At 38.3% G+C, this 27,436-nt stretch overlaps 1 protein-coding gene across 1 annotated transcript; it reads left to right on the top strand.

The window, feature by feature from the left end:
* Positions 1-1,649: 1,649 nt before the first annotated feature.
* On the top strand, positions 1,650-22,586 carry PTCHD3 (patched domain containing 3). The gene is given in 7 exon segments (XM_019835808.3): positions 1,650-2,542; positions 2,545-3,147; positions 4,062-4,183; positions 18,219-18,364; positions 20,970-21,968; positions 21,971-22,050; positions 22,052-22,586. Coding segments are annotated over 7 exon segments (2,637 nt in total). The 5' UTR covers positions 1,650-2,272; the 3' UTR covers positions 22,469-22,586.
* Positions 22,587-27,436: the final 4,850 nt, after the last annotated feature.

Genomic DNA, 27,436 nt, shown 5'->3' with positions numbered 1-27,436 from the left:
TTTATCTAGACTGAAGGTGGATAAGAAATAGACTAGATAAAATTTTAAGTTCTAAACTATATTCTTGAATTCCCAATTCCCGTCCCCTCCTCATACAAAAGGCATTTTCTGAAGTATGGAGAATCCTATCCTGACACAGTAGACACCATTCTCAAATTGAAGGCCAGAGGGTCTTCCTGAATTGAAAGGAAGAGCCTTTAGAGTCTTCCTTAATTAGAAGCCATGTCACTTCTAGGCCATGTTACAGCTTTGCCTGGAGAAGTGTAGAGTTCTGAAACCAATCTTTCAGAGCCTTTCAGGCTTTTATAACTCAAAAACAGGCGATGAGCTCATTTTGGAAATGCTACACTCCTTTTATGAAATGATACAGAAAAACTGGTGGAAAATAACTAATAGTGGTATTTTTGATTGACATTCTAGACCCGCACAAACATTAGTAATCTAGATAACGAGATTAATAAAATAATCTGGGATCAATAATCTATAATGAAGAAACTAGATAAAATCAAATCCCAGGGTACATATTTTTACTATAGAATTTATTTGCACTTCACAGTGCCTGATTTAGGAGCAATTGTAGAAATTTACTTGTGTTTTGAGATGAAAAACACACCTTGATGTTGTGCTAGAGAAATACTTTATAAAGATGGGCAGGAAGAGGCCCTGTGTTTGGATGTGTACATTATAGAGTACTTGTGAACACCTTCACCCTACCATTTCCTCTTAAATGTTTAGAACAGCTGAGCCATTCTCACCAGAATGTAGACATGGTTCAACAAATGGAATTCTCAGATCAGTTCCTCTATCTACAGACATTAAATGTGATACAGAAGCCACTAGGTTTATAGCACACCAGCGATGAACTCAAGATGTAGCTATAATTAGGACTTGGAAACACAGATGAAAGAGAGAAGGAATCTTCAGTTTCCTTTACCATAACTTTTAAAATAGAAAACGGGTGCCATCTTGTGGTTATTTTAATAAGGTCGCTCAAACAATGACTTTCTGGAGACGCAACTTAACAAAATCTCCTATTTCTTTCTCCTTGAAAATACTGTTAAACATATCTTTCTTAAACTCTTGGACTTCGTACTCTTACAATCTGGAGATTTCATTAAAATGCTAGACCTACCCACATAAAAACACAATCACAATAATATTAGGTGACTACCAACCATGAAAAACATGGCAAGCAATTTTCATAAGTCTTAAGAACCGCTCAAGACCTGCTTCTCGGTTGCGTGAATGTTAAAAGGTAGGTAAAGGTTTTCGTAAAAATGGTGACATGAGGGGTGCCTGGATGGCGCAGTCGGTTAAGCTTCCGGCTTCAGCCAGGTCACGATCTCGCGGTCCGTGAGTTCGAGCCCCGCGTCAGGCTCTGGGCTGATGGCTCGGAGCCTGGAGCCTGTTTCTGATTCTGTGTCTCCCTCTCTCTGCCGCTCCCCCGTTCATGCTCTGTCTCTCTCTGTCCCAAAAATAAATAAACGTTGAAAAAAAAATTTTTTTAATAAAAAAAAAAATGGTGACATGAACACAGGGGTCCCTCCATCCTGGGAACTGTGGGTGGAATAGACCCAAGATAAATACCCACTTTTCAGCCCACTTATTTACTTCTAACTTTTTACAAGAAGAATATATGTTACGTTTGTAGTTAACAAAAAGAATCATTAAACCAGGTGTACGAGGTTCACCTTACCCGAGAACTGTGTTACTGGATGCTCCCCGAAAAGGTAACACCACATTTGTGTGTGTGTGTGTGTGTGTGTGTGTGTGTGTGTGTGTGTAAGTCTTGTAGAAGAGGCACGCATCTTACCGTTAAGTAGTGTTTGTGTACTAACTAACTTCCTGGGAGCATCCGGCATGCCACAGACAAATTTGGGGCTAGTTGGGCTATGAGTCAAAACACGTGCTTCCCAACGAACCTTCAGGATCCGGGCGCTAGCAGCCGGAACTCAAACAGACTTCCGTAGAATTTCTCCAGGAAACCAGAGATGGGCGCTTGGTCCAGTGGCTGCTTTCTAATCTGCTGTCTCGTTTGAGACCCTGGCGTTTCCTTCCCGGAAATGAGCCTTAGTCCCTGGGAGGTGGCGCCAGAGGCCCGGCAGGAGGCGGAGGCAGAGGCGCCTGCGCCGTGGAGCCGGAGCCCGCAGCGGAGGAGCCGGGGCCCAGGTCAGAGGCGAAGCGGCAACCCGAGGCAAGGCTGGGCTCAGAGCCGCTGTCGGCCTCCAAGCAGGAGTCAAGAGTAGTTCTTGGGTGAAGACAGGAACCCGAGATGACCTGGGCTTTAGGGCAGTTGCCAGAGCCCTCTGGGGCGCCCCATTCACATCCGGTGCCAGTGAGGGGGGATTCCTCGCTGCCTGCATATCCGTCGGAAAACCGGATGTCTGAGAGACCCCCTTGCCACACCGACTGTCTGGAGGCGCCCCTCTCCTGCCTCTTCCGAAGGCTGGGATGCGAAGTGGGCGCGCACCCCTGGATCTTCCTGCTGGTGCCCATGGTGCTGATGGCCGCTCTGGGCACCGGTTTGATTTACCTGACAAGGATGTAGAAGAAAACTTCGAGGAGCAGTACACCCCAATAGGGAGCCCGGCCAAGGCCGAGAGGCGCTTTGTGCAGAAACACTTCACCGCCAACGACTCTTATGGCTTCTCCATCTCTAGGAAGAGCACCGAGGTCAATTTCGCTTGTATTTTAGCGGTCTCCAACACGACCTCCCTGCTAGAACCAGCAATCTTATCAGAAGTTAGGAAAGTGGATGACGTGATCCAGGATCTGTATGCGATGGGGGAAAACGGAACCCAGATCCACTACAATCAGGTGTGTGCCAAGCACCAGGGTCTCTGCGTGCCTTCCAACCCACTCCTGTATGCCTGGCAGATGAACAGGGACCTCGACCTGAGAAATGTCACGTTCCCAATCTACAACCACACCAGTCAGCCCATCTACCTGGCTGACACCATTGGAGGAACCTTCTTAGGCGAGAGGATGGGAATGAACCAGTTACTCCTGGAAGCCAAAGCCGTGAGGTTGCTCTACTACCTGAAAACTGAGGATCGAGAGGACAACGAGCGTAGTAAGAAATGGTTGATCCATTTCCTGAACCAATTTAGCAACATTGAAAAGCGTCTGGCCTTAAAGAGGATCCAGGTATCTGGTGGCTGAGTTTTATAGGGAGGGTTTATAGGCTGAGTTTTATAGATCGGGAGAAGGTGGGAGGGGTAAGAACACGTTTTCCAAGTAGTAGCACTCCTGGATTATTTGATGGAGTCCTTGACTTGCAGCTGGGAGTGCTCTACTCTGTTTGGCACTTAATCCAACTTCCTTAATCTTACACACCAAAGGATGCCACACAGCATAAATCCTTAATAATATTCTGGTGGAAAACACAAATCCTACATCCTTAAGGTAGGTCTGCTCAGTGCAGACATTGATCATCAGGTTTTCCAGTCAAATTACTTTAAAATCCTTACTCTCAAAGTCTTTGCTATTTTGGGGAACCCCCTGAAATGTGTTTGGAGTTCATTTGAATAAAAGCAACAAACTTTTAAGAAGTTCCACGGTATTATTGAAAAGAGAATTAGCTCACCATTTACCAAGTAAGTTATATAGCCTAGTGCCAGGCACATGCTAGCTATTCTGTAACTAATAGTTGTGAATAAGCCTGGTCAAAGTGAGACAACTATTGGAAAAATACCAGATCCTTCTGAAATATCGATGAAATTAAAATAGTAAAAGACAACGACCTACTAAAATTTTAGAAACAGCCACAATTTCTGTAATTATGAATGGTTTCACAATCTTAGGTAGATCTCAGATTTTGTGTATTCAGGAGGTTTAAACCTTGGGTTTCTGAAAGAAACTTTAGAAAGCGTGCCACAGATTTGTGGGAAGAAGCACACCTATGTTAATCTTCTTTATTCTAAAATCACGATTCACATATTTTGATCTTTTACTAAATCTTAACATGTTTCAATCAGTAAGCTATAGTGTTTCAGTAGGGTTTGTGACTCACACAAATATTGGAATGAAAAGTTATTTACTTGAGTAAATTTTTGTGGCAGATGGTCTACTTTACATCAATTTCTAGACAACTGGAATTTGAAGCAACTTTGATGACAGTGATCCCTTTGTTTCACTTGGCATACCTTCTAATCATATTATTTGCAATCATATCATGCTACAGGTAAAATGGTTTCATTGTTTCTTAACTCTTTTTAATAGATATTTTTGGGTGGCAAAATACATATAATTGATATAAAATATGCCATTCTAATCATTTTAAGTGTATATTTCAGTGGCATTAATTACATTCACACTGTTGTGCAACCATCACAACTATCTGGGGTTTTTTTTTCATTTTTATGTTTTTACGTTTATTTATTTTTGATAGAGAGACAGAGTACAAGTGGGGGAGGGGCAGAGAGAGAAGGAGACAGAATTGGAAGCAGGCTCCAGGCTCTGAGCTGTCAGCACAGAGCCCGCCGCGGGGCTCGAACCCACAAACTGGGAAATCATGACCTGAGCCGAAGTCGGACGCTTTATGAGCTACCCAGGCGCCCCACAATTGTCTGTTTCTAAATCTTTCCATCCCCCCAAACAGAAACTGTATAACCCTTAGGCAGTAACTCTTCATGGCCTCCCCCCAGTCCCGGCTAACCTTCATCTACTTTCTATCTCTATGAATTTGCTTATTCTAGGGATTTCATATAAGTGGAATCACACAATATTTGTACTTTTGCGACTGGCTTATTTCACTTGGCATAATGTTTTCAAGGTTCCTCTATATCCTAGCACGTATCAAAACTTCATTCATTTTTATGACTGGTATTTCACCGTATACATACAGCACTGTTTGTTTATACACTTAACTGTTGATGAGCACTTGGAATGTTTCCACTTTTTGGCTTTTGTGAATAATGCTGCAACGAACATTGATGTACAAATAGTTTCTTGAGCTCCTGTTTTCGATTATTTTCAGTATATACCTGGGAATTGAATTGGTGGGTGGTGTGATAATTCTATGGTCAGTTCTTTTTTTAAAAAATTTTTTTTAACGTGTATTTATTTTTGAGACAGAGACAGAGCGTGAACAGGGGAGGGGCAGAGAGAGAGGGAGACACAGAATCTGAATCAGGCTCCAGGCTCTGAGCTGTCAGCACAGAGCCCGACGTGGAGCTTGAACTCACAGACCGTGAGATCATGACCTGAGCCGAAGTCGGCTGCTTAACCGACTGAGCCACCCAGGCGCCCCTATGGTCAGTTCTTTGAAGAACTGCCAAATCCTACCAGCAATGTATAAAGGTTCCAATTTCTCCACATCCTCACCAACACTTGTTTTTTGTTTTATTGATAATAGTCAACTTAATAGTGACAAAGTGTGGTTTGATTTACATTTCCCTAATTACTAATGATCTTAAGTATCTTTTCATGTGTTTATTGGCCATATGTACATCTTTGGAGAAATGTCTATGCAAGTCCTTTGCCCATTTTTTAATTTGGTTGTCTTTTTGTTTTTGAGTCCTATTGTTGGTGAGTACTTTGTATATTTGGTTTTAAGTTTATTTTTTTTATTTCGAGAGAGAAAAAATATGAATGGGGGAGGGTCAGAAAGAGAGGAGAGAAAGAGAATCCCAATCAGGCTCCACACTGCTAGCACAGAGCCTGATGTGGGGCGTGAACCCACAAACCATGAGATCATGACCTGAGCTGAAGTCGGATACTCAACTGACTGAACCACTCAGACACCTCAGTATTTTGTATGTTTTAAATATTAAACCTTTATCAGATATATGATTTGTAAATATTTTCTCCCACTCTGTGTATTGTCTCTTCACTTTCTTGATAATGTCTTTAACGCACAAGAGTTTTTAATTTTGATGAAATCCACTTTATCTTATTTTTTTCTTTTGCTATATACTTATATGCAAGAATCCATTGACAAGTTCAATGTCATGCACATTTGCCCTGTGTTTCCTTCTAAGAGTTTTATGGTTTTAGCCCTCATATTTAGGTTGTTGATCAATTTTTAGTTCACTTTTGTATATGTAGTGTGAGTAGGGGTTTAACTTCATTCTTGTGCATGGAAATCCATGTGAAAATCCATGTTTCCATGTTGATTGCTGGAAATCTAGTTTTCCAAGTCCTATGTGATGAACAGACTATTCTTTCCCAGTCGATTGGACTTGGCATCCTTGTAAAAAATCAATTGGTTGTAGATGTATGGGTTTATTTCTGGACTCTAAATTATATGCCATGAGCCTACATGTCTGTTGATGTGCCAGTACCACACTGTTTTGATTCCTGTAGCTTTGTTATGAGTTTTGAAATCTGGAAATCCTCAAATTTTTATCATCTTTCTCATGATTATTTTGGATATCTAGGACTCCTTGCAATTCCATATGAGTTTGAGGGTTGACTTTTCCATTTCTGGGGTGGGGGGAAGGTCATTGAAATTTTGATAAAGATTGTGTTGAATCTGTATGTTGCTTTAAGTGAGATTAACATTTTAACAATACTGTCTTCCTCCCCATGAACTGACGTTGTATTTCCATTAATTTAGGTCTTCTTTAGTTTCTTTCACTAAATTTTTGTAGCTTTCTGTCTTTCACCTCCTTGGTTAAATTTCTTTCTAAATATTTTATTCTTTTAGACACTAAATGGAATTGCTTTTTTCATTTCATTTTTGGATCGTTCATTGCATGTATATAGAAACACAACTGGTATTTGTGTGTTGATCTTGTATCCTGCACCTTTGCTCAATTTGTTTATTAACTCTATTAGTTTTATTGTGGTTTCTTTGGAATTTTCATGTATAGAATCATGTAATCTGTGAAAAGGGATAGTTATACTTCTTCATTTCCATTTTGAATTCCTTTTATTTCCATTTCTTATTTAATTCCTCTGGATAGCACTTCCACTTCAATGTCAAGTGTCATTGGCGAAAGTGGGCATCTTTATCTTGTTCCTGATTTTGAAGGGAAATCTTTCAGTCTTTCACTTTTGATTATATTGTTAGATATTCAGAATAATGGTCCCTATCATTTTGAGGAAGTTCCTTTCTATTCCTTGTTTTTGAGGGTTTTTTTTTAATCATAATTGGGTGTTGGATTTTGTCAAATGCCTTTTTTGCATCTATTGAGATGATCATGTAGTTTTATCCTTTGTTCTATTAGTGTGATATGTTACTTGATGATTTTTCCCATGTTGAACCACTCTTGCATTTCTGGGATAAATCCTAGTTGGTAATGAGTATAATCTTTTTAATGTGCTATTGAATTGGGTTTGCAGAATTTTATTAAGGACATTTGAATCTACATTCATAATATATTGATCTATGGTTTTCTTCTTGTAATCTTTGTCTGGGATTGGTATCAGTGTATGTTGTTCTCATAGAATGAGTTAGGGAGTGTTTCTTCCTTTTCAACTTTTTGGAAGGACTTGAGAAGGATTGGTGTTACTTCTTCTTTACATGTTTAGTAAAATTTACCAGTGAAGCCATCTGGTCTTAGACTTTTCTTTTGGGGTGGTTTTGATTACTGATTCAGTCTTTTTACTTATTCAATGTCTGTTGAGATTTTCTATTTCATCTTGTGTCAGTTTAGGTCACTTATGTGTTTCTAGAAATTTGTGCATTTCAAACAGTTTGTTGGCATAAGTTGTTTATAGTATTCTTTATTTTTTAATGTTTATTTATTTTTGAGAGAGAGTGCACGAGAGGGAGAGAGGTGGCAGGGGGATGGGGGCAGAGGATCCAAAGTGGGCTCTGCACTGACAACAGTGAGCCCCACGCGGGGCTCAAAACCATCAACCATGAGATCATGACCTGAGACGAAGTAGGAGCTCAACCAACTGAGCCACCCAGACAACCCTATAGTGTTCTTTTATAATCCTTTCTATTTCTCTAAGGTTAGTAGTAATGTCTTCAATTTCATATCTGATTTAGTTATTTCTATCTTCTTTTTTCTTTGTCACTCTAGATAAAAGTTTATCAAGTTGTTGATCTTTTTAAATAACCAATTTTTGGCTTTGTTGGTTCCCTCCATTGTTTTTCTAGTCTCAATTGTATATATCTCTATTCTAATCTTTTCATTTCCTTCCTTGTTAGCTTTGGTTTTGTTTTGTTTTATTTTGTTTCTATTTCTGCGAGATGTCTAGTACCATAAGGTGATTGAAGACCTTTGTTTTCTTTTTAATGTAGTATAAATTTACCTATGAGCACTGGTGTTGTTACATCCTGTAAGTTATGTTTTGCTGTGTGTTTATTTTCATTTGTTGCTGAGTATTTTCTAATTTCCTTTGTGATTTATTCTTTGACCCATTGGTTATTTGATAGTGAGTTGCTTAATTTCCATACATTTTGAATTATCCAGTTTTCCCTCTATTATTGATTTGTAGCTTCATTCCATTGTTGGTTGAAAAGATACATTGGGTAAGTTCAATATTTTTACATTTTCAGACTTGTTTTGTGACCTAACATATTATCTATTCCAGAGAATGTTTCATGTTCACTTGAGAATAATGTATATTCTTCTATTATTGGGTTGAGTGTTGTATATATCTCTGTAAGGTCTAATTTATTTAGTGTTGTCCATTTCTTCTGTTTCCTTATAGATTATTGGCCTAGATGTTTTATGCATTATTGAAAGTGGCATATTGAATTCTCCATCTATTTCTGTCTACAAGTCTGTTAATATTTGTTTCATTTTTGGGTCTCTATTGGCAGTGAATATATGTTTGTAGATGAATCTTCTTGATGAATTGTTCTTTTTATCAATTTAAAATGCCCTTCTTTGTCTCTTTTAACAGTTTTTAAAATAAAATCTATTTCATCTTATAGAAGTATATTCAATCCTGCCCTCCTTTGGTTATATTTATATGGAATATCTTTCTCCATCCTTTAGCTTTCAATCTATTTATGTCTTTGGGTCTATAATGAGTCTCTTGTAGACAGCATATAGTTGAATCATGTTATTTTATCCATTCTGTCAATTTCTACCCTTTTATTCAAGAGTTTAATCCATTTACATTTAAAATAACTGCTGACAAGGAAGGACTTCTGCTATTTTGCTATTTGTATTCTGTGTATCATACAGTTTTTTCATCCCTTACTTCATCCATTATGCCTTCTTCTATGTTTAGTTTCCATTTTTCTAATGAGTTGTTTGATTCTCTTCTCATTTCCTTTTGCAATGATTTTGTGAGATTTTCTTTATGGTTACCATGGAGATTCATATAATTCTAAGTTTAAAACAATCTACATTAAACTGATACCAACTTAACTTCAAAAACACACAAATATGCTGCTTCTATACACCTCTGTCCCCCACTCTTTATGTTGTTGTTGTCACAAATTATATCTTTATACACTCTATGCCCGATAACAGATTTATAATTATTTTTATGTTCTAAATTCTGTAGGTAATAAAATGTAGGATTATAAACCAAAAATATAATTATACTTGCTGTTATATTTGACCAAGACCTATGTTTCCTCATATGGCTTAGCATTACTTTTTATTGTTCTTTCTATTCAGCCTGAAGGATTCCTTTTACCATTTCATTTAGGGCAGGTCTAATTAACAAGCCTGCTTAGCTCTTGTTTATCTGGAATGTCTTAATTTCTCCTTCATCTTTGAAGGACAGTTTTGATGAATACAGAATTTTCTGTTGATGTTTTTTTTTTCTTTAAGCACTATAAATATCCCACTGTCTCCTTGCCTCCATGGTTTCTAATAAACAATCAGCTTTTATACTTATTAAGGGTCCCTTATATTTGGTGAGTTGCTCCTCTCTCAGTGCTTCCAAGACTCTCTTTGCCTTTGGCTTTCAATGATTTGATTACAATGTTCTCAGTCTGGGTCTTTTTGAGTTCATCCTATTTGAACTTCATTAAGCTTCTTGGATTTGCAGCTTCATATCTTCTACCAAATTTGGGAAGTTTTCAGCCATTATTTCTTTAAATATTCTTCCTGCATCCTTTTTTTTTTTATTTTTTTTTAACGTTTATTTATTTTTGAGACAGAGACAGAGCATGAACGGGGGAGGGTCAGAGAGAGGGAGACACAGAATCCAAAACAGGCTCCAGGCTCTGAGCTGTCAGCACAGAGCCCGACGCAGGGCTCGAACTCACGGACCGTGAGATCATGACCTGAGCCGAAGTCGGCCACTCAACCAACTGAGCCACCCAGGCACCCCCTGCCTCCTTTTCTCTCTCTCCTGGAACTTCCATAATATGTATGTTGATCTACTGGCTGGTAGACCCACAGATCTCTGAGGTTCTTCTCACTTTTCTTCATCCTTTTTTCTTTCTGTCCCTTAGACTCCATACATTTCAATTGTCCTATTTTCAGTTCACTGATTCTTCTGCCTATTAGACCTACTGTTGAATGCCTCTAGTGTTTTTGGGTTTGTTTTCTGTCATTTCAGTTACTGTAGTTTTCAGTTCCAGAATTTCTGTTTGGTTCCTTTAAAAAATTTCTACCTCTTTATATTATTATTTTGCTCATACATTGTTTTTCTTATTTCCTTGTCAGAGCTCTTCTTTAGCTCTGTAAGCATATTTAGAAAAGTGTTTATAGTCTTTGTCTAGTAAGTCCTAGCTTTGTCTTTCCTCAAGGATGATTTCTGTCTATTTATTTTGTTTCACACATATTTTGAACCACACTCTCTTCTATCTTTATATACCTTGTGATTTGTTGTTGGCGGTGGTGGTGGTGGTGGTGGTTGTGTAGAAAACTGGACATTTGGCTAACTGGAAATCAGATTCCACCTTCCCCAGGGTTTTCTGTTGTTTTCCTATGTGTTTATTTAAGATTAGTGGTCCATTTTCTTTGTGATTTTCCGAAACTATTATTGAAAGACTGTAATTTTTGTTTTTTGTGGTCACTGAAGTTTCTGTACCTTAGCTAGTGTTTTGACATAGATTTCCTTGGATGCCAGGAGCTCTCCCAGTGTTTGCAAAATGGTTCTGTGCCTGGAACCTCCAACACTTACCAAGACTTACACTGTACCTAGGGATCAGCCCTAGGTGAAAGCTTAGGGTCTTCTTTGGTCTTTTCTGAGCATACATCTTGCCCTGGGTAATTTTCTAAATTCCCCAGTATAACTGAGTGCTTTTTAATATCCTAAATTCCCAGAGAAATGCTCCTCATCTTTTTCCATAGGCAGTCTTTTGTATTTTTGAGCTATAATCTTTTGCTCTATGCACATGAGGTTTGTTAATTCAACTTGTGGTGTTTCCAGCTTTCTCAACCTGAGTTTTGAGTTAGACAAAACAGAGGAGTGCCTTGCATCAGTCCTTCAGGTAGCCCCCAAATAGGTTAGAACAGACATATAAAATATTTTAGGAATAATCTCTGCTCTGCTTCCTCCAAAAACAGGGAAATGGCTCCATCATGGTAACATGAGCTGTTACCACTTTAAGATCCCTGCTGTCTTAGGGACAGTTTGGGACTGGGGCCACTTTAACACATCTGCCACATTATGATCACTGCCACTTTAAGACTACTATCACACTGGAGAGGGAGACAGGGCATGTAAAATCACTATAAAACATTCCTACTATTTTGAAGTACTCCCCTGATTTTCTTTCATTTAGCACTTGCTTAGTTGCTGTAAGCTTTTGACTGCTTTCCAGAGTTCACAGAATTCTGAAAATATATGCCCGTTTTTCTATATTTCTTTGTCGGGATGAGACTTGGGAAATTCCTACTCCATGTTTTGCTGACATCCAGCACTAAACTCTTATTTTTTAAACTTTCTTTTCTCCCCACCCCCCATTAGCAATAGTGTGCAATCAGATGGAATAGTAAAAACAAATAAATAAATTACGGCCAGTTTTGTTTGATTTGGCATATGTTTTTTACTTTACATATTGTGCCAATTGTGACTAATTGTTCCATTTGGAAGCAGATATGCTGATAGAATTAAATAAGTCCATATTTCTGTATAAATTTGAACTAGTACTTTTAACTATATAAAAAATTAATCTCTAATTTAATTGACTTGGGTGTCCCCATTGTTCGGATGTGGGGTTTACCTTGTTAAGCACTTAAAAATTGTTATCTAGGCATTAGGTTAGTTTGGGCTCTTGTAATCAGAAAGCTAAAATATTGAAAATATCAGCAAATACCAGTATTTAGTTTTAGAAGTAACCCCATAGAATATATTAATTGAGTGATTCTCACAGCAGAGTTCCAGAGAGGACTCTACACCTACTTATTCTGAAGCCACCTATTGAATCAAGTCTCTGGGGTTTCAGTCTGAAAATCTATATTTCAAAAATGTCTTTAGTTGATTCTCCTGTATAGGTGGGTTTGGGAGCAAATGATATAATTCAACTCTCTAGATTTTAAGGTAGAGAAAAATAAGGCCCCAATAGGTAGAGGGAGTTAACCATGATGGGTATCTCGTTAGAGTTAATAAACTACCTCACAACTTTGTTATTTTGGAAAGAAAGACCACATTTCCTAGTAAACAAACAAAATAAAAAAACTAAGAAGGAAGGGTGAGAAGGAGGGAGGGAGAAAATAGGGGAGGAAGGATGGGAAGGAAAAAAGACCAAATTCAGGCTTGTTAAAGTCATTAGAGTATAAAAATAATGTTAACCTAGTGTGGAATCTCCAAGGTACCAACAATTGGCTTGACAAAACTTTCCTACTAGGTAGTTGGTTCTGAATATACAAATTTATATCAATTCTTGCTTATCTTTACTAATAATTATGGACAGTAGTACAGAAAATCTTATACTGAAGGCAATTAGAAAATGATTTTTTTAGTCTTTATTTAATTTGAAAGAGAGAGCATGGTTGAGTGAGCAGAAGAGAGGCAGAGAGAGAGGGAGAGAAGGAATCCCAAGCAGGCTCTTCGCTGTCAGAGCAGAGCCCGACACAGGGCTTGAACTCACAAACCAGGAGATCATGACCTGAGCCGAAACCAAGAGTCAGATGCTTAACTGACTGAGCCAGCCAGACACCCTTAGAAAATGATTTATATTTATTTGTCTTTGAAGACTTTATGTTTATGTAACCAGAATATGAAACACATAGGACTCATGAGGTATAAACATAATGCAACTTTATTTTTGTCTCCCTTTGTTCCCTTTAAGTTTTGTAGGTAAGAGCAAGTTCTTCCTCTGCCCCATGAAAACTCAGACAGGCCATGTGACTTTTGTGGTCATTAGTAGGTAGGACAAAATCCTCCAGTCAGAGTTCAAATGTCCATGTCCATGTCCATGTCCATGTAATAAACAAAATTGGTAACTTGATTTAAAGTTAAGGTGCCCTCCAGCACCCTTTGCTAGAGCATGCTGCATGGGATAGCCCTTAATGGAGAGAAAGGAGCTTACCAGTTCTCTTCTTCTTTTTTTTTTCCTGAGTATAATTTATTGTCAAGTTAGCTAACATACAGTATAGTCCTGGCTTCTGGAATAGATTCCCATGATTCATCACTTAACATACAACACCCAGTGCTCATCCCAACAAGTGCCCTCCTCAATGCCCATTACCCATTTTCCCCTCACCTCACCCCCCCCTCACTTCACCCCCCAGAGAAATCAAGCCTCAGTTCTCTGTATTTAAGAGTCTCTTATGGTTTGCCTCCCTCTCTGTTTGAAATGATTTTTTACCCTTCCCTTCCCTCATGGACTTCTGTTAAGTTTCTCAGATTCCACATATGAGTGAAAACATATATCTGTCTTTCTCTGACTGACTTATTTCTCTTAGCATAATACCCTCCAGTTCTATCCACATTGTTGCAAATGGCAAGATTTCATTCTTTCTCATTGCCAAGTAGTATTCCATTGTATATATAAACCACATCTTCTTTTTTAAATGTTTTAAATTTAATTTATTTTTTAAAATTTACATCCAAGTTAGCATATAGTGCAACAATGATTTCAGAAGTAGATTCTTTAATGCCCTTACCCATTTAGCCCATCCCCCCTCCCACAACTCCTCCTACAACAGTAATCCTCTGTTTGTTCTCCATATTTAAGAGTCTCTTATGTTTTGTCCCTCTCCCTGTTTTTGTATTATTTTTGCTTCCCTTCCCTTATGTTCATCTGTTTTGTATCAAAGTCCTCATATGAGTGAAGTCACATGATATTTGTCTTTCTCTGACTAATTTTGCTTAGCATAATACCCTCTAGTTCCATCCACGTAGTTGCAAATGGCAATATTTCATTCTTTCTCATTTCCAAGTAGTATTCCATTGTATATATAAACCACATCTTCTTTATCCATTCATCAGTTGATGGACATTTGGGCTCTTTCTGTATTTTGGCTATTGTTGATAGCACTGCTATAAACATTGGGGTTCATGTGCCCCTATGAATCAGCACTCCTGTATCCTTTGGATAAATTCCTATAGTGCTACTTCTGGGTCATAGGGTAATTCTGTTTTTAATTTTTTGAGGAACCTCCACATTGTTTTCCAGAGCAGCTGCACCAATTGTGCATTCCCACCCACAGTGCAAGAGGGTTCCCATTTTGCCACATCCTTGCCAACATCTGTTGTTTCCTGAGTTGTTAATTTTAGCCACTCTGGTGTGAGGTGGTATCTCACTGTGGTTTTGACTTGTATTTCCCTGATGATGAGTGACGTTGAGTATCTTTTCATGTGTCTGTTGGCCACCTGGATGCCTTCTTTGGTCTAATCATGTCTTCTGGCTATTTCTTCACTGGATTATTTCAGGTGTTGAGTTGGTAAGTTCTTTATAGATTTTGGATAATAAGCCTTTATGTTATATGTCATTTGCAAATATCTTCCCCCATTCTGTTGGTTCGCCAGCCCTCTTCTATCCCTTCTCTTCCTGCTTCCCATCTTGCTAAGTTAGTTGGAGCATGTCCAAGGAGAAAAAGAAAAGGAAGAGGGGAATCCTTAAGGCACAGCTGCTGCCACAATGCTTCAATACGTGCCTTCTCTAGGCTTTAAAATAAAACCAATTCTCCTTTGAGTGTGTTTGTAAATTCCTAGGACATCTCCCACTCCTACCTCTCTGTTAGCACTGAGAATCTCTTATCTCTGGTCTGGGCAACAGCCTCCTAGACAGTCCCTAAAACATTGCCCATGCTGCCCGACTCATTTACACTTACATATGAAGGTTATCCTTGCACATATGCATTTACCTCACATAGAACCCTTATTTGCACCTATTTTAGGGTTCCGTATTTATTGTCTGATTGTGAAGTCATATGAACAAACTTTTTCAAGTATATGCTCTAGCTTGAACCTCATTCTACAGCAAGTAGTGGTATATTGATCTTCTTGACTCCTTCAAAATTGTCTCATATTTTGGACATGACAACATTTACACCAAATATTAGATCTGTTTCTGAAACAAGCTTGAAAATCTTTCCCTTCTCAAATACACTGTAAACTGTTGTTTACTTATGAGAAACATCATTACCTTTGGAGGAAGATGTGGATCTCTTACCAAACATATAGATTGTTGTCTAAGTATAATAAGTTCTAATTTAGCCCTTCCCTGTCAGGTAAATAAAAAATTCAGAAGGTTGGCCATCTTGCTGCCTGCACTGGAGTCATATGGGGAAGGTTTTAGATATAAAGATTCTGCAGCTTCCCTACCAACCTACTGAATCAGGATCTGCATAGCCAGGTTCCAGGAGATCTAAAGTTCTAAGACTTCCCTAGGTCATTCTGATAAACTGCTTAAAACAAAATCCTTCTCAGGGGTACCTGGGTGGCTCTGTCAGCTAAGCGTCTTGACTCTAGGCTTCGGCTCAGGTCATGATCTCGTGGTTCATGGGTTTGAGCCCCGCTTCGGGTTCTGCGCTGACAGTGTGGAGCCTGCTTGCCATTCTCTCTCTCTCTGTCTCTCTCTGTCAGCCTCTCTCTCTCAAGAGAAATGAACTTTAAAAAAAAATCTTTCAGGGCGCCTGGGTGGCGCAGTCGGTTAGGCGTCCGACTTCAGCTCAGGTCACGATCTTGCGGTCCGTGAGTTTGAGCCCCGTGTCAGGCTCTGGACTGATGGCTCAGAGCCTGGAGCCTGTTTCCGATTCTGTGTCTCCCTCTCTCTCTGCCCCTCCCCATTCATGCTCTGTCTCTCTCTGTCCCAAAAATAAATAAACGTTAAAAAAAAATTTTTTTTTAAATAAAAAAAAAAAATCTTTCTTGGAGACCGGAATATCTGCAAGTGTATTCACCAAACTCCTACAGTGTTCCATCTTCAAATCTTTCCTTCCATTGTGTATTGCACATTAAAGATCATTTAGACAAAGTCAACTCAGCACGTAGTCAAAATAAAGTCACTATAGGCAATAATATACTTCACTCCCTCCCTTACATCTGAAAATTTTATACCAAAAAATCCAGAGACTTGAAAGATGGAATGTCATATGTAACTCATTCATCTTTCTGATTTCAAAGTTCATCTTTGTTACTTTCTTATTTCAAACTGCTATAAACCAACATTGTTGTTTTAAGAAAGTATTAATTATAATCAAATTTTATTCTAACAAGGAATTTTACTCTTGGTCTTGAATTTTGCACATGTGGTTGGTTTGGGGCCCTGAGTTTAACTCATAGCACTGGTGTGTTGAAAAAAATAAAACCATGGTGTAGAAATTTTTTGCAGAATAAGAAAGTTTAGCTATTTTACTGTTGTCTGGCCTAAAGGTCATGGTCATGTTGCTATATTAGAATCAGTGCTTCTGTTTCCATAGTTGGCTCTCCTAGTCTTCAATCCAAACTTAGTTTCTCTCTCCTCCTAAAAATATCTAGAGACAAGTATAAGTCATTGTTTTGAAGCAGTTAACAAAAAAGCAAAATATAAAACCAGGGGTGGTTGTCAATATTTTCAAATGTAATATTGTGGTTATTGGGTAGGTAAAGTGCTGAATCCATACTTTAAAATGCTGCCTATATATTCCCATTTTTGTTGGTCCAGCAAAGAAAAAGGCACAGGCTGTGTTATTAAAAATGGACTAGAGGGGCACCTGGGTGGCTCAGTTGGTTAAGTGTCTGACTTTGGCTCAGGTCATGATCTCATTGTTCATGGGTTCAAGCCCCACATCAGGCACTGCACTGGTAGTGTGGAGCCTGCTTGGTAGTCTCCATCTCTCTCTCTGCCTCTCCCCCACTTGTGCTCTCTCTCTCTCAAAAATAAATAAGTAAACTTAACATTTTTTAAACATGTATTTTTGAGAGAGAGAGAGAGAGAGTGTGAGAGAGTGAACAGGGGAGGGGCAGAGAGAGGGGAGACAACAAATCCAAAGCAGCTCCCAGCTCCAAACCATCAGCACAGAGCTGAACATGGGGCTCAAACCCACAAACCGTGAGATCATGACCTGAGCCAAAGTCAGTTGTTTGACTGAGCCACCCAGGCGCCCCATAAATAAACTTTTTTTTAAAAATGGACTACATTTCTTTTTTTAAAAAATTTTTTAATGTTTATTTATTTTTGAGACAGAGAGAGACAGAGCATGAATGGGGGAGGGTCAGAGAGAGAGGGAGACACAGAATCTGAAACAGGCTCCAGGCTCTGAGCTGTCAGCACAGAGCCCGACGCGGAGCTCGAACTCACGGACCGCGAGATCATGACCTGAGCCGAAGTCGGCTGCTTAACCGACTGAGCCACCCAGGCGCCCCAAAAATGGACTACATTTCTAATTCTTTTGTAATTAGTAGCAACTTTCCTAGAGCCTGCTTCACCAGTAGACAAGAATCCTGAAAACATTTTAGGAGAAGACTTTCATACATTTTGTTAATCACAATACATATTGAACTGGTTTTGAAATTCAAGAGCTGTTTAGAATTGCATCTGTGGCTACTTGGAGTCAAGGGTGGGTGAAAAGAGCACTGAATATGGATACTTTCTCTGCTAGAGCTTGCCCTCCCTTTGCTGTTGTATTCCATTTATACCCTTTGAAGATCAGGGTGTAATTAACCATCTGAAGAATTTGGTATATCTTTATGGCTCTGAACTGGTGGTGAGTGAATTTGTGCTTGCCCAGCTGCAGAAGAATTGCTCAGAAGTTTGGTAAAAGTACTGATTCACAGCTTTTCTGTTCCCTCCGCCCTTTTTCCCACTTGGTCTGGGACAGTGTCTGGGAATTAAAGGTCTTCAGCAGACAGGTATGGGAATTATTGCCCAAGAGCTTTCTGAACAGATGTCCAAGTCGAGAATGTTATAAACTGATGGAATTTCAGTGTGGAAGCTACCACCACAAATTCCATGATTTCTCCCTCCAAATGTACAGGTGTGACTGTGTACGAAACAAAATGTGGGCTGCAACCTTTGGAGTGATTTCTGCTGCCTTGGCAGTGGTGAACGGCTTTGGCCTGATGTTGTACTTTGGGGTGCCATTGGTGATCATAGTTGCAAATTCACCATTTCTTATTCTAGGTGAGTAAAACCAAATGTGAAGCTACACATTGTGTATGTGGGGGTATGGGGTAGATAAGGGAAGGAATTTATGTTAGATTAAGCAAACTAATTATATTCAGGTGGCTCCACAGATCCAAAATGAGGTGACAGGAGAGAAGAAAATCAACTTGAAGTATGTGTGTTTAGAGGCAGAAAAATCTAGTACCCCAAATGGAAAAACAGAGACAAGAGACATGAATAGGCAGTTCACACATACACACACACACACACACACACACACACACACACACATCCAAAATCCAAACTATAAATCACTGGAAGTAGAGGGAAAAAATAATTTGACTTCTCAATTAATGAATGGATGCAAATTAAACCAAAAGTGAGATACCTTGTCTTCTTATTAAATTAATAAATATTAGCAAGATTGAAGATATGAGGAAGGTTGTATATAAATGAATACTCATTCTGCTGGGAGAAAATTACAAATTGTTACACACTTTTTTAAATTCAATTTTGCAGCAAATCAAAAGATTTAAACATCAAACAGCAAATATCTTTGGCTTAGCAATTCCATTTTTAGAAATTTGTCTTAACAATTAGACAAGTGCTCAAAGAGCAGAACGAGTATGTTCATTTCAGCATTATTTAGAACAGAAAAGTTTTGAAAACCTAATTCAATATCAACATGGGATTGGTCAACTCAAACACAGCATACTAGTACTTTTGAATCATATTCAGTCTTCAAAAGGAGGTAGATATATAATGTTAAATGGAAAATGCTGACTATGAAACCAGGTGTTTGAAATAGAGAGATACAGTTATATGTGCATATTTGTATAGAGCAAATTCTGGATGGATATACATAAAAATGCAGGGTGGAATTACTATTGTTTATACTTTTTCTCTGCATTTTCATGTACTTCCAGAATTTATTTTACAATAAGCATGAAAAACAAAGGTGTTTATATTATATTTTATTTTTTTAATTTAAAGAGATACCAATTATTTATTTTTTGTTAAATTTATTGTCAAATTGGTTTCCATACAACACCCCGTGCTCATTCCAACAGGTGCTCTCCTCAATGCCCATCACCCGCTTTCCCCTCTCCCCACCCCCCATCAACCTTCAGTTTGTTCTCAGTATTTAAGAGTCTCTTATGGTTTGCCTCCCTCCCTCTCTGTAACTTTTTTCCCCTCCCCCCTCCCCCGTCATCTTCTCTGAAATTACTCAGGATCCACATAGGAGTGAAAACATATGGTATCTGTCCTTCTCTGTCTGACTTACTTCACTTAGCATAATACCCTCCAGTTCCATCCACGCTGCTGCAAACGGCCAGATTTCATTCGTTCTCATTGCCAAGTAGTATTCCACTGTATATATAAACCACATCTTCTTTATACATTCTATATTTTAGAAAGTAAGGAACTTGGAAGGAATAGTATTTGGTTTCCATGGGGACACTGTGGAAAAACTGTTTGCTGGATGTCAACTTATTTACTCTAACTCTTCAGGACCCACCTACCTAGTACACACCCATGCTCAGTCACTCAGTATTCCCCACAGCCATGAATAACTATAGTTAAAGTGTACATAACTGATTTAATATAAACCAGCACTGAATAGTCCGTGTGTACATAGGAGTGTGTGTGTGTGTGTGTGTGTGATTTAAGCAACTCAAGAAGTGTTCAAGGACAATTTCTGAATAAGTTTCTATAAATCACAAAACTAGTTTTTCAATACCTAATACATATCAAGAGTTCATTCTTGGTCCCTAGTACTTCTGATTCTTCCCTTTTGTGCTGCTGAGCCCAAGTGAAATCCTCAAAGCTGGTAAGCCATGGGATGTCAGGATGCAGTTTATGACAGAATGTTTAGACTTGTGTCAATACAGATTCTTCTGTCTTCTTGATCATACCCGTAAAACATCAGAGGCAAAGTTGCAATTCCCAGTACCCTCCCATGTAATCCATGCACAAGATCCCCCCAAATTGAAATTAGATCAGCATTTTATTGCAGTTAATTTCCTTATTTATTTTATTGAGTTTGCATCAATATACATGGAAACAAAGGTATACATGAGTGAAAGTAGTGTCAACTCTAGTAGAAATCTTGAGAGAGGTGAAAACATTGCTGGTTATATGCTAACTGTACAATAGATAAGTCCAGTTTATATTTTAAGCAACAGAATGTTGGCTTCGTGTGTTTGTGCATTCATTAAGATGGTTTATGAGAGAAAATGGTCTTTCAAGTCATCCAGTAGAATCAAAGATACAATGCTAATCCTGCTTCGACTAACACCTACAATAGGTTTCCTGACTCATTACAACACCCTAGATGAAGAGTAGGAGTAGAGTATCCTGTGCTATGTACAAATAATAAGAGTATGAATAAAGCACACAGTTATTACAGAGGAAGGAGTGACTTCTGTTGTGGATTCAGAAGCAACCAGAGAAAGTGACAGAGAAAGTAATAGTATCCAAGCACAGATCAGGCAAGATAAATAAGACCTAAGAGATGGAAAAAGAAGATGCTTTGAGTTTATGTGTTTAATTTTTCATAGATATTGATATATTAATATTAAATATTAAAGTTAATATTTAATATTCTTTGTTTTTTTAACAGGTGTTGGGGTTGATGATATGTTTATAATGATTTCTGCCTGGTAGAAGACCAGCCTCATGGATAATATCAAACAGCGGCTGTCCAGTGTCTATTCCAAAGTGGCAGTGTCCATTACAATCACCACTATCGCCAATGTCCTGGCCTTCTATACAGGGATGATGACCTCTTTCAGGTCCGTACAATACTTTTGCATTTATACCGGAACAACCCTGTTCTTTTGTTATTTTTATAACATCACCTGTTTTGGAGCGTTTATGGCCCTGGATGGTAAAAGAGAAGTAGTCTGTCTACGCTGGTTGAAAAAGCCAGAAACTCCTGACCAAAAGTGTTCCTCATTTAAAAAGTCCTGCTGTGTCCCATGTGATTCTCTCCCAGATGAACAAGAAACTGATGTCCATCCAATGAATCTGTTCTTCAGAGACTATTTTGGCCCTTTTCTCACAAGCACTGAGTCCAAGTTTTTTGTAGTGCTTCTATACATTTTGTACATCATTAGTAGTATATATGGGTGTTTCCAAGTGCAGGAAGTGTTAGACCTTCGAAATTTGGCAAGTGACGATTCCTACGTCACACCATTTTTTAATGTAGAAGAACATTTTTCAGATTATGGCCCCAGGGTTATGGTTATTGTTACTGAAACTCTTGACTACTGGGATAAAGATGCTAGGCAAAAACTGGAAAAATGTCTGGTAGATTTGGAAAACAGGGACTATGTAGAAAAAAATGTTACAGAGTTTTGGTTACAAGAGTATGTGCAATATATGGAAAATAGCGGGCAAGATGTAAATGATAAGAATACTTTTATAAACAGTTTGCCCAGTTTTTTAACAAATTTTCCACTTTTTATGTATGATATTAATATTTCATCTTCACATGAAATCATTGCTTCCTGGGGCTTCATTCAGACCATCGGCGTTTCTTCTTCAACCAATAAGATGATGTTATTCCAGTTACGAAGCATAGCCGAAAAGTGTGAAATTCCCCTAATGGTGTACAATCAGCATTCATATATTTTGATCAGTACACTGCAATATTAGAAAACACTGTTCGAAATGTCATTGTTGCATCCTCAACATGAACATAGGTTCATTGTTTCCTTATTGCTAATTCCTCACCCACTGTGTTCCTTGTGGGTAACTTTTGCTATTGCTTCTGTGATTGTGGGAGTAACAGGGTTCATGGCATTCTGGAATGTCAATCTTGATTCCATATCCATGATTAATCTTGTCATTTGTATAGGGTTTTCTTTCGATTTTTCTGCACACATTTCTTACACATTTGTTTCCAGTTCTAAGCCCTCAGTAAACCAAAAAATAATTGAGGCATTGTATCTGCTAGGCTACCCAGTGTTACAAAGTGCAGTTTCAACAGTAATAGGGGTGTGTGTTTTATCTGCAGCTAACATCTTCAGGACATTTTTTAAGATTATGTTTCTTGTTATGGTATTTGGAGGTGCTCATGGCCTAATTTTTATTCTAGTATTCTTAACCTTTTTTTGAAGGTTTGTTTGAATATCCACTAACAAATCAAAGACCAATTATAGAATTCCTGCTTGCCACAATCCAATCTGGTAAAAACACACTATTTGAAATAGTCAATAAACTAAAAACAAAGGCATGTTTCCTTGGCTTGGAAATCCCATTTAAAAATGTTATTTAAAATATCCTAAGAAAAACTAATTAGTCTTACATTAAAATGTCTTTACTAGGGGCGCCTGGGTGGCTCAGTCAGTTAAGCATCTGACTTCGGCTCAGGTCATGATCTCGCAGTCCATGAGTTCGAGCCCCGCATCAGGCTCTGTGCTGACAGCTTTTGTTTCATTGTTAGAAGTTTATGCCTGGAGTTCAAGTATTTTATATACTATAATATAAATGGAATATTAATTTCATTATACTTCCTATATCATTATTATGTAAAAGTACAACTTATTATTAATCCTCCCAGTCTGGGGCTTTGTATGCCTTTTCTTTTTTTTTAATTTTTTTTTTTTAACGTTTATTTATTTTTGAGACAGAGAGAGACAGAGCATGAACGGGGGAGGGTCAAAAAAAAGAGAGGGAGACACAGAATCTGAAAGAGGCTCCAAGCTCTGAGCCATCAGCGCAGAGCCTGACGCGGGGCTTGAACTCATGAACCACGAGATCATGACCTGAGCTGAAGTCAGACGCTTAACTGACTGAGCCACCCAGGCGCCCCTGTATGCCTTTTCTTAATGTTGTATTTTGACAAACTGAAGTTTTTGAAGTTTTGAAATCAAATTTACTTTTTTTTTTTTTTTTGGCTAGTGTTTTCTGTGTCCTCCCTAAGAAGTCATTGCCTATTCTAAGATCACAAAAAAATCCATCCATGTTTTCTTCTCAAGGCTAACAGTTTAATTTTACATTTGGGTCTATGATCCATAGATCTATATTTGTTGAGAAGTGTGGATAAAAGTTCATTATGTTCCCATAATAATTATCCATCCAGTTGTCCCAGCATCATTAGTAAAAAGACTACATTTTCAGCATAGGATTAATTTGGGACCTCTGTCAAAGAATCAATTGACAGTTTGTGTGTGGCTCTGTTTCTGTGCATTGATCTGTTTGTTCTAAAGCCAATGCCACAGTGCCTTGATTACGGAAGCTATATATTAACTCTTGAAGTCAGGTTGTATAATTTATCCAGCATTTTTCTTCTTTTCCAAATTGCTTTGGCTATTCTAGGTTCTTCCCCTTTAGATACTCATTTTAGAATCACTTGTCAATTTACCAGAAAGCCTTCTGGGTTCATGATTGGGTTATGGTGAATCCACAGATCAATTTAGGGAAAATAGGCATCTTAGCCATTTGGAGTATTCTAATCTGTGAACATGGTTTATCTCTCCATTTATTTATGTCTTCTTTAATTTCTCTCAGGAATATCTTACAGATTTAGGTAGATTTACTTCCAAATATTTTTATCTTTATGGCATTGTAAATAAATTTAAATTCCTTTTCCATTTTGCTTTTACTACTACATAAAAATACAATAGATTTTGGTATACCTACCTTATATGTGTAACCTCATTAGGTTCATTTATTAGTTTGTGTGGATCTTTGTAGTTTCTGTAGTAGTTTTTATCTGTGCAATTATGTAAAGGTCACAGAAAGGCCATTTTATTTCTTCCAATATAATCTTTATCTCTTACTTGGCTTACTGCTTAAAACATCCAGTAAAATGTGGGAAAACATTCTAAAGGCCACATCTCACTGCCTTGTTCCCAACTCTACAGGAAATGTTCAATATTTCATCATTAAATATGATGATTACCTGGAGATATTTCATAGTTATTTCTATCAGTTTGAGGAAGGTCCTTTCTAGTCCTAGTTTGCTGAGATGTTTTACCATGAATGGGTATTGAATTTTGTCAAATAATTTTTGTCCATCTATGAAGACTATCATGTCATTTTTTTATTTTAATCTGTGAAGGTGGCAATTTATGTTGAATGACGTTTTAATATTACACCATTTTGCATTCCTAAGATGACTTACATTTGGTCATGGCATATTATTATTTTCATATGTTGCTGTCTTTGTTTTGTTCATATTTTGTCAGTGATATTTGTTCCTATGATCATGAGGGATATCGGTCTACCATTCCCTTTTCTTGTAATGTCTTCCTCAGGTTTTGATATTAGGGTTATGCTGCCTTCAGGAAATGAGATGGAAAATATTCCTCTTCTATTTTCTGAAATATATGACATATGGTTGATACAATTTCTTACTTAAATGTTTGGTAGAATTCACCAGTGAAATCATCTGGGCACAGAGTTTTCCTAGAAATGTTTCCTATTTAAAATTTACTTTTTTGGGGGTGGCTGGCTGGCTTAGTCAGTTGAGTGTCCAACTTCGGCTCAGGTCATGATCTCTCAGTTCGTGAGCTCGAGCCCTGCATGGGCTTGCTGCTGTCAGCATGGAGTCTCCTTTGGATCTTCTGTCCCTGTCTCTCTCTGTCCCTCCCCCACTCCTACTCACTCTCTCTCTCTCAAAAATAAAACATTTTAAAAAGTTAAAAAAAAAAAAAAAAGATTCTTAGTTTAATCATCCAGTCAGCGTCTTTTCTAGGTTTCATGATACCCCATGGAACAGTGCCTCTCAACTTTTTGCCACCACAGAGCAGGGATTTTCTTTTCACCGGTCTCCAGTAATATTCTTCTCACTTACCTTATGGCCTCTGTGGCAACCTCCTTGAGGGCCACAGGGTTGTTAATAGCAATTCCAAGGCCTTTTGCCTTTCACTAGAAGTCTCCTTAACACGTTCTACCTTATGAGGCGACTGGGTGGCTCAGTCAGTTAAGTGTCCAATTCTTGATTTCAGCTCAGGTCATGATCTTATGGTTTGTGGGTTAAAGCCCCACATTGGGCTCTGTGGTGACAGTGCAGAACCTGCTTGGGATTCTCTCTCCCTCCCTCTCTCTCTCTGTCCCTCCTCCCCTGCTCACTTTCTCTCTCAAAACAAATAAACTTAAAAAAATTTTTTTGTAATATTAATGAAAGTTTTTTTTAAAAAGATGTTCTAGTTTTTCCCTACTTGCTCAGTCCCAAAGTTACCTCTACATTTTTGGGGTTCTGTTATACTAGCAGTACCAATGTCTATACTAGTCCTCTATTATCCCCTAACAAATTACCCCCAAACTTAGTGGCATAAAATATAATCACATTTATTGTCTTTCATATTTTCTGTGGTTAAGGAATTGGGGAATGGCTTTGATTAGATGTACTTTCTTGCAGTTCTCATGAGATTTAGTCAGAGGTCATCTGGGGACACGTATATCTGAAGGCTTGACTGGAAATTCAAGGTGGCTAACTCATGTGGCTGGCAAGTTGGGTTGCCTATTTGGGAGAGGCCTCAGTTCCTCTACATGTGGGCCTCATCACAGGGCTGCTTGTGATGTAGCAGCTGGCTTCTCCCAGAACAAGTGATCCAATTATCCTAGCCTAGAATGTCATACAAGAGCACCTCTAATGCACCCTACTGGTCATAACAACTAATTCTAACTCAATGTGCAAGGAGACTAAAGAGTATGAATATCAGGAGGTGATGATACTTGAGAGCCATCATTGATTCTGGCTACTATTTACTATTTGTTGATTTTTACCATAGCTATGGGTCATATTTTACTTCTTTGCATGCCTAGTAATTTTTTATTGGATGCCGGACCTTGGGAGAGTATATTTGTTGAGTACTAGATTTTTTGGCTTCCTTTAAATAGTACTGGACTTTGATCTGACAGGAAGTAATTTATATACCAGGTTGATCCTTTCAAGACTTGTTTTTAAGCCTTGTTATGGCAAGTCTAGAGTAGTCTTTAGTCCAGGGATAATTTTGCCATAGTATTAGGCAAAACTCTCTGGAATTCCTACTGAAAGCCCCAAGGGGTCAATGGGGACTCTGCAGTCTGGCCGGTCAAAACTTAAACATCCCCCAGCTCTGAATGAGCTCTGGCAACTTTTTGGCATATATTTCTCTAATTCTGTTTTGCTCATGGAGTTTTATCCCATGCATGTGTGATTAAGTATTTAATAAAGGACTCCAGACAGGCTTTGCCTGACGGCATGGAAGTTCCTCCTCCAAATCTATGACTGAGTATTCAAAGACAAACTGAAGGGAGCCCTGTGCACATTTCTGAAGCACTTTATTTCCATAGTTTCCTCCTCTCTGGCACTCAGCTTCACATCTTCCGGCCACCTCATTCCCCCTTAATTCGGCTTGGTCTTCTCAGCTTAGAGAAAATGCTGTGCTTCTCCTAGTTTCTCCTTCCTGAGCTGCAGTCTGGGAAATGTCCCCAAGAAGGTCAGAATGGTTCTATGGTTCACCTCCTAGTTCTTTTTTTCCAGGGATCACAGTTCTCCACTATTTGTTGCCCAGTTTCTGAAAATAGTGGCTCAACACATTTTGTCCCATCATTTAGAATAAGAAGACCATCTTTCTCTCAATTATCTCATTGGAGCTGGAAATAGAAGCCTCCTATTCTTTTTCCTATTTATGTCATTCATTTTGCTATCTAAGTTTCCAGTTTGGGCTCACTCTAGTTCGTCTCCTTGAAGTAAGCTTTGAAGTAATTTGGGACTTCAACATATCTGGGAAATCCCTTTTCTCTCTCTTCATAAATTAATAGCAATGTAATATTTAAAAAAAATCTTATAATCCCCTTGATTGGCTCTTACACCTTCTAAAATAATAACAGAAAGACTCTGCTTTAACAATAGGTTTCCAAGGAAATTGCAAGAGAGACTGATGTATATACTATGCCAATTGCCTGGCAAGTTCAGAAAAGTTCTTCCATACAACATTTTTGTCTTCAAATTTCAAAGAATAAGTTACCACTGTAAATAATATCCTTTTATGCTGCAAATCTGCAAAATAGTATGACTCTCACCCTCTATTCTTGCCTCCCCCATCCTACTTTTTCCTTTTCTTTTTGGAGAAAGATCTTGGGGGTGATATA

This window comes from Felis catus, chromosome B4, assembly GCF_018350175.1.
Source record: "Felis catus isolate Fca126 chromosome B4, F.catus_Fca126_mat1.0, whole genome shotgun sequence".
NCBI lineage: Eukaryota > Metazoa > Chordata > Mammalia > Carnivora > Felidae > Felis > Felis catus.
The sequence above is the reverse complement of the archived record's forward strand: the minus strand, read 5'-3'. Positions and strand labels throughout refer to the sequence as shown.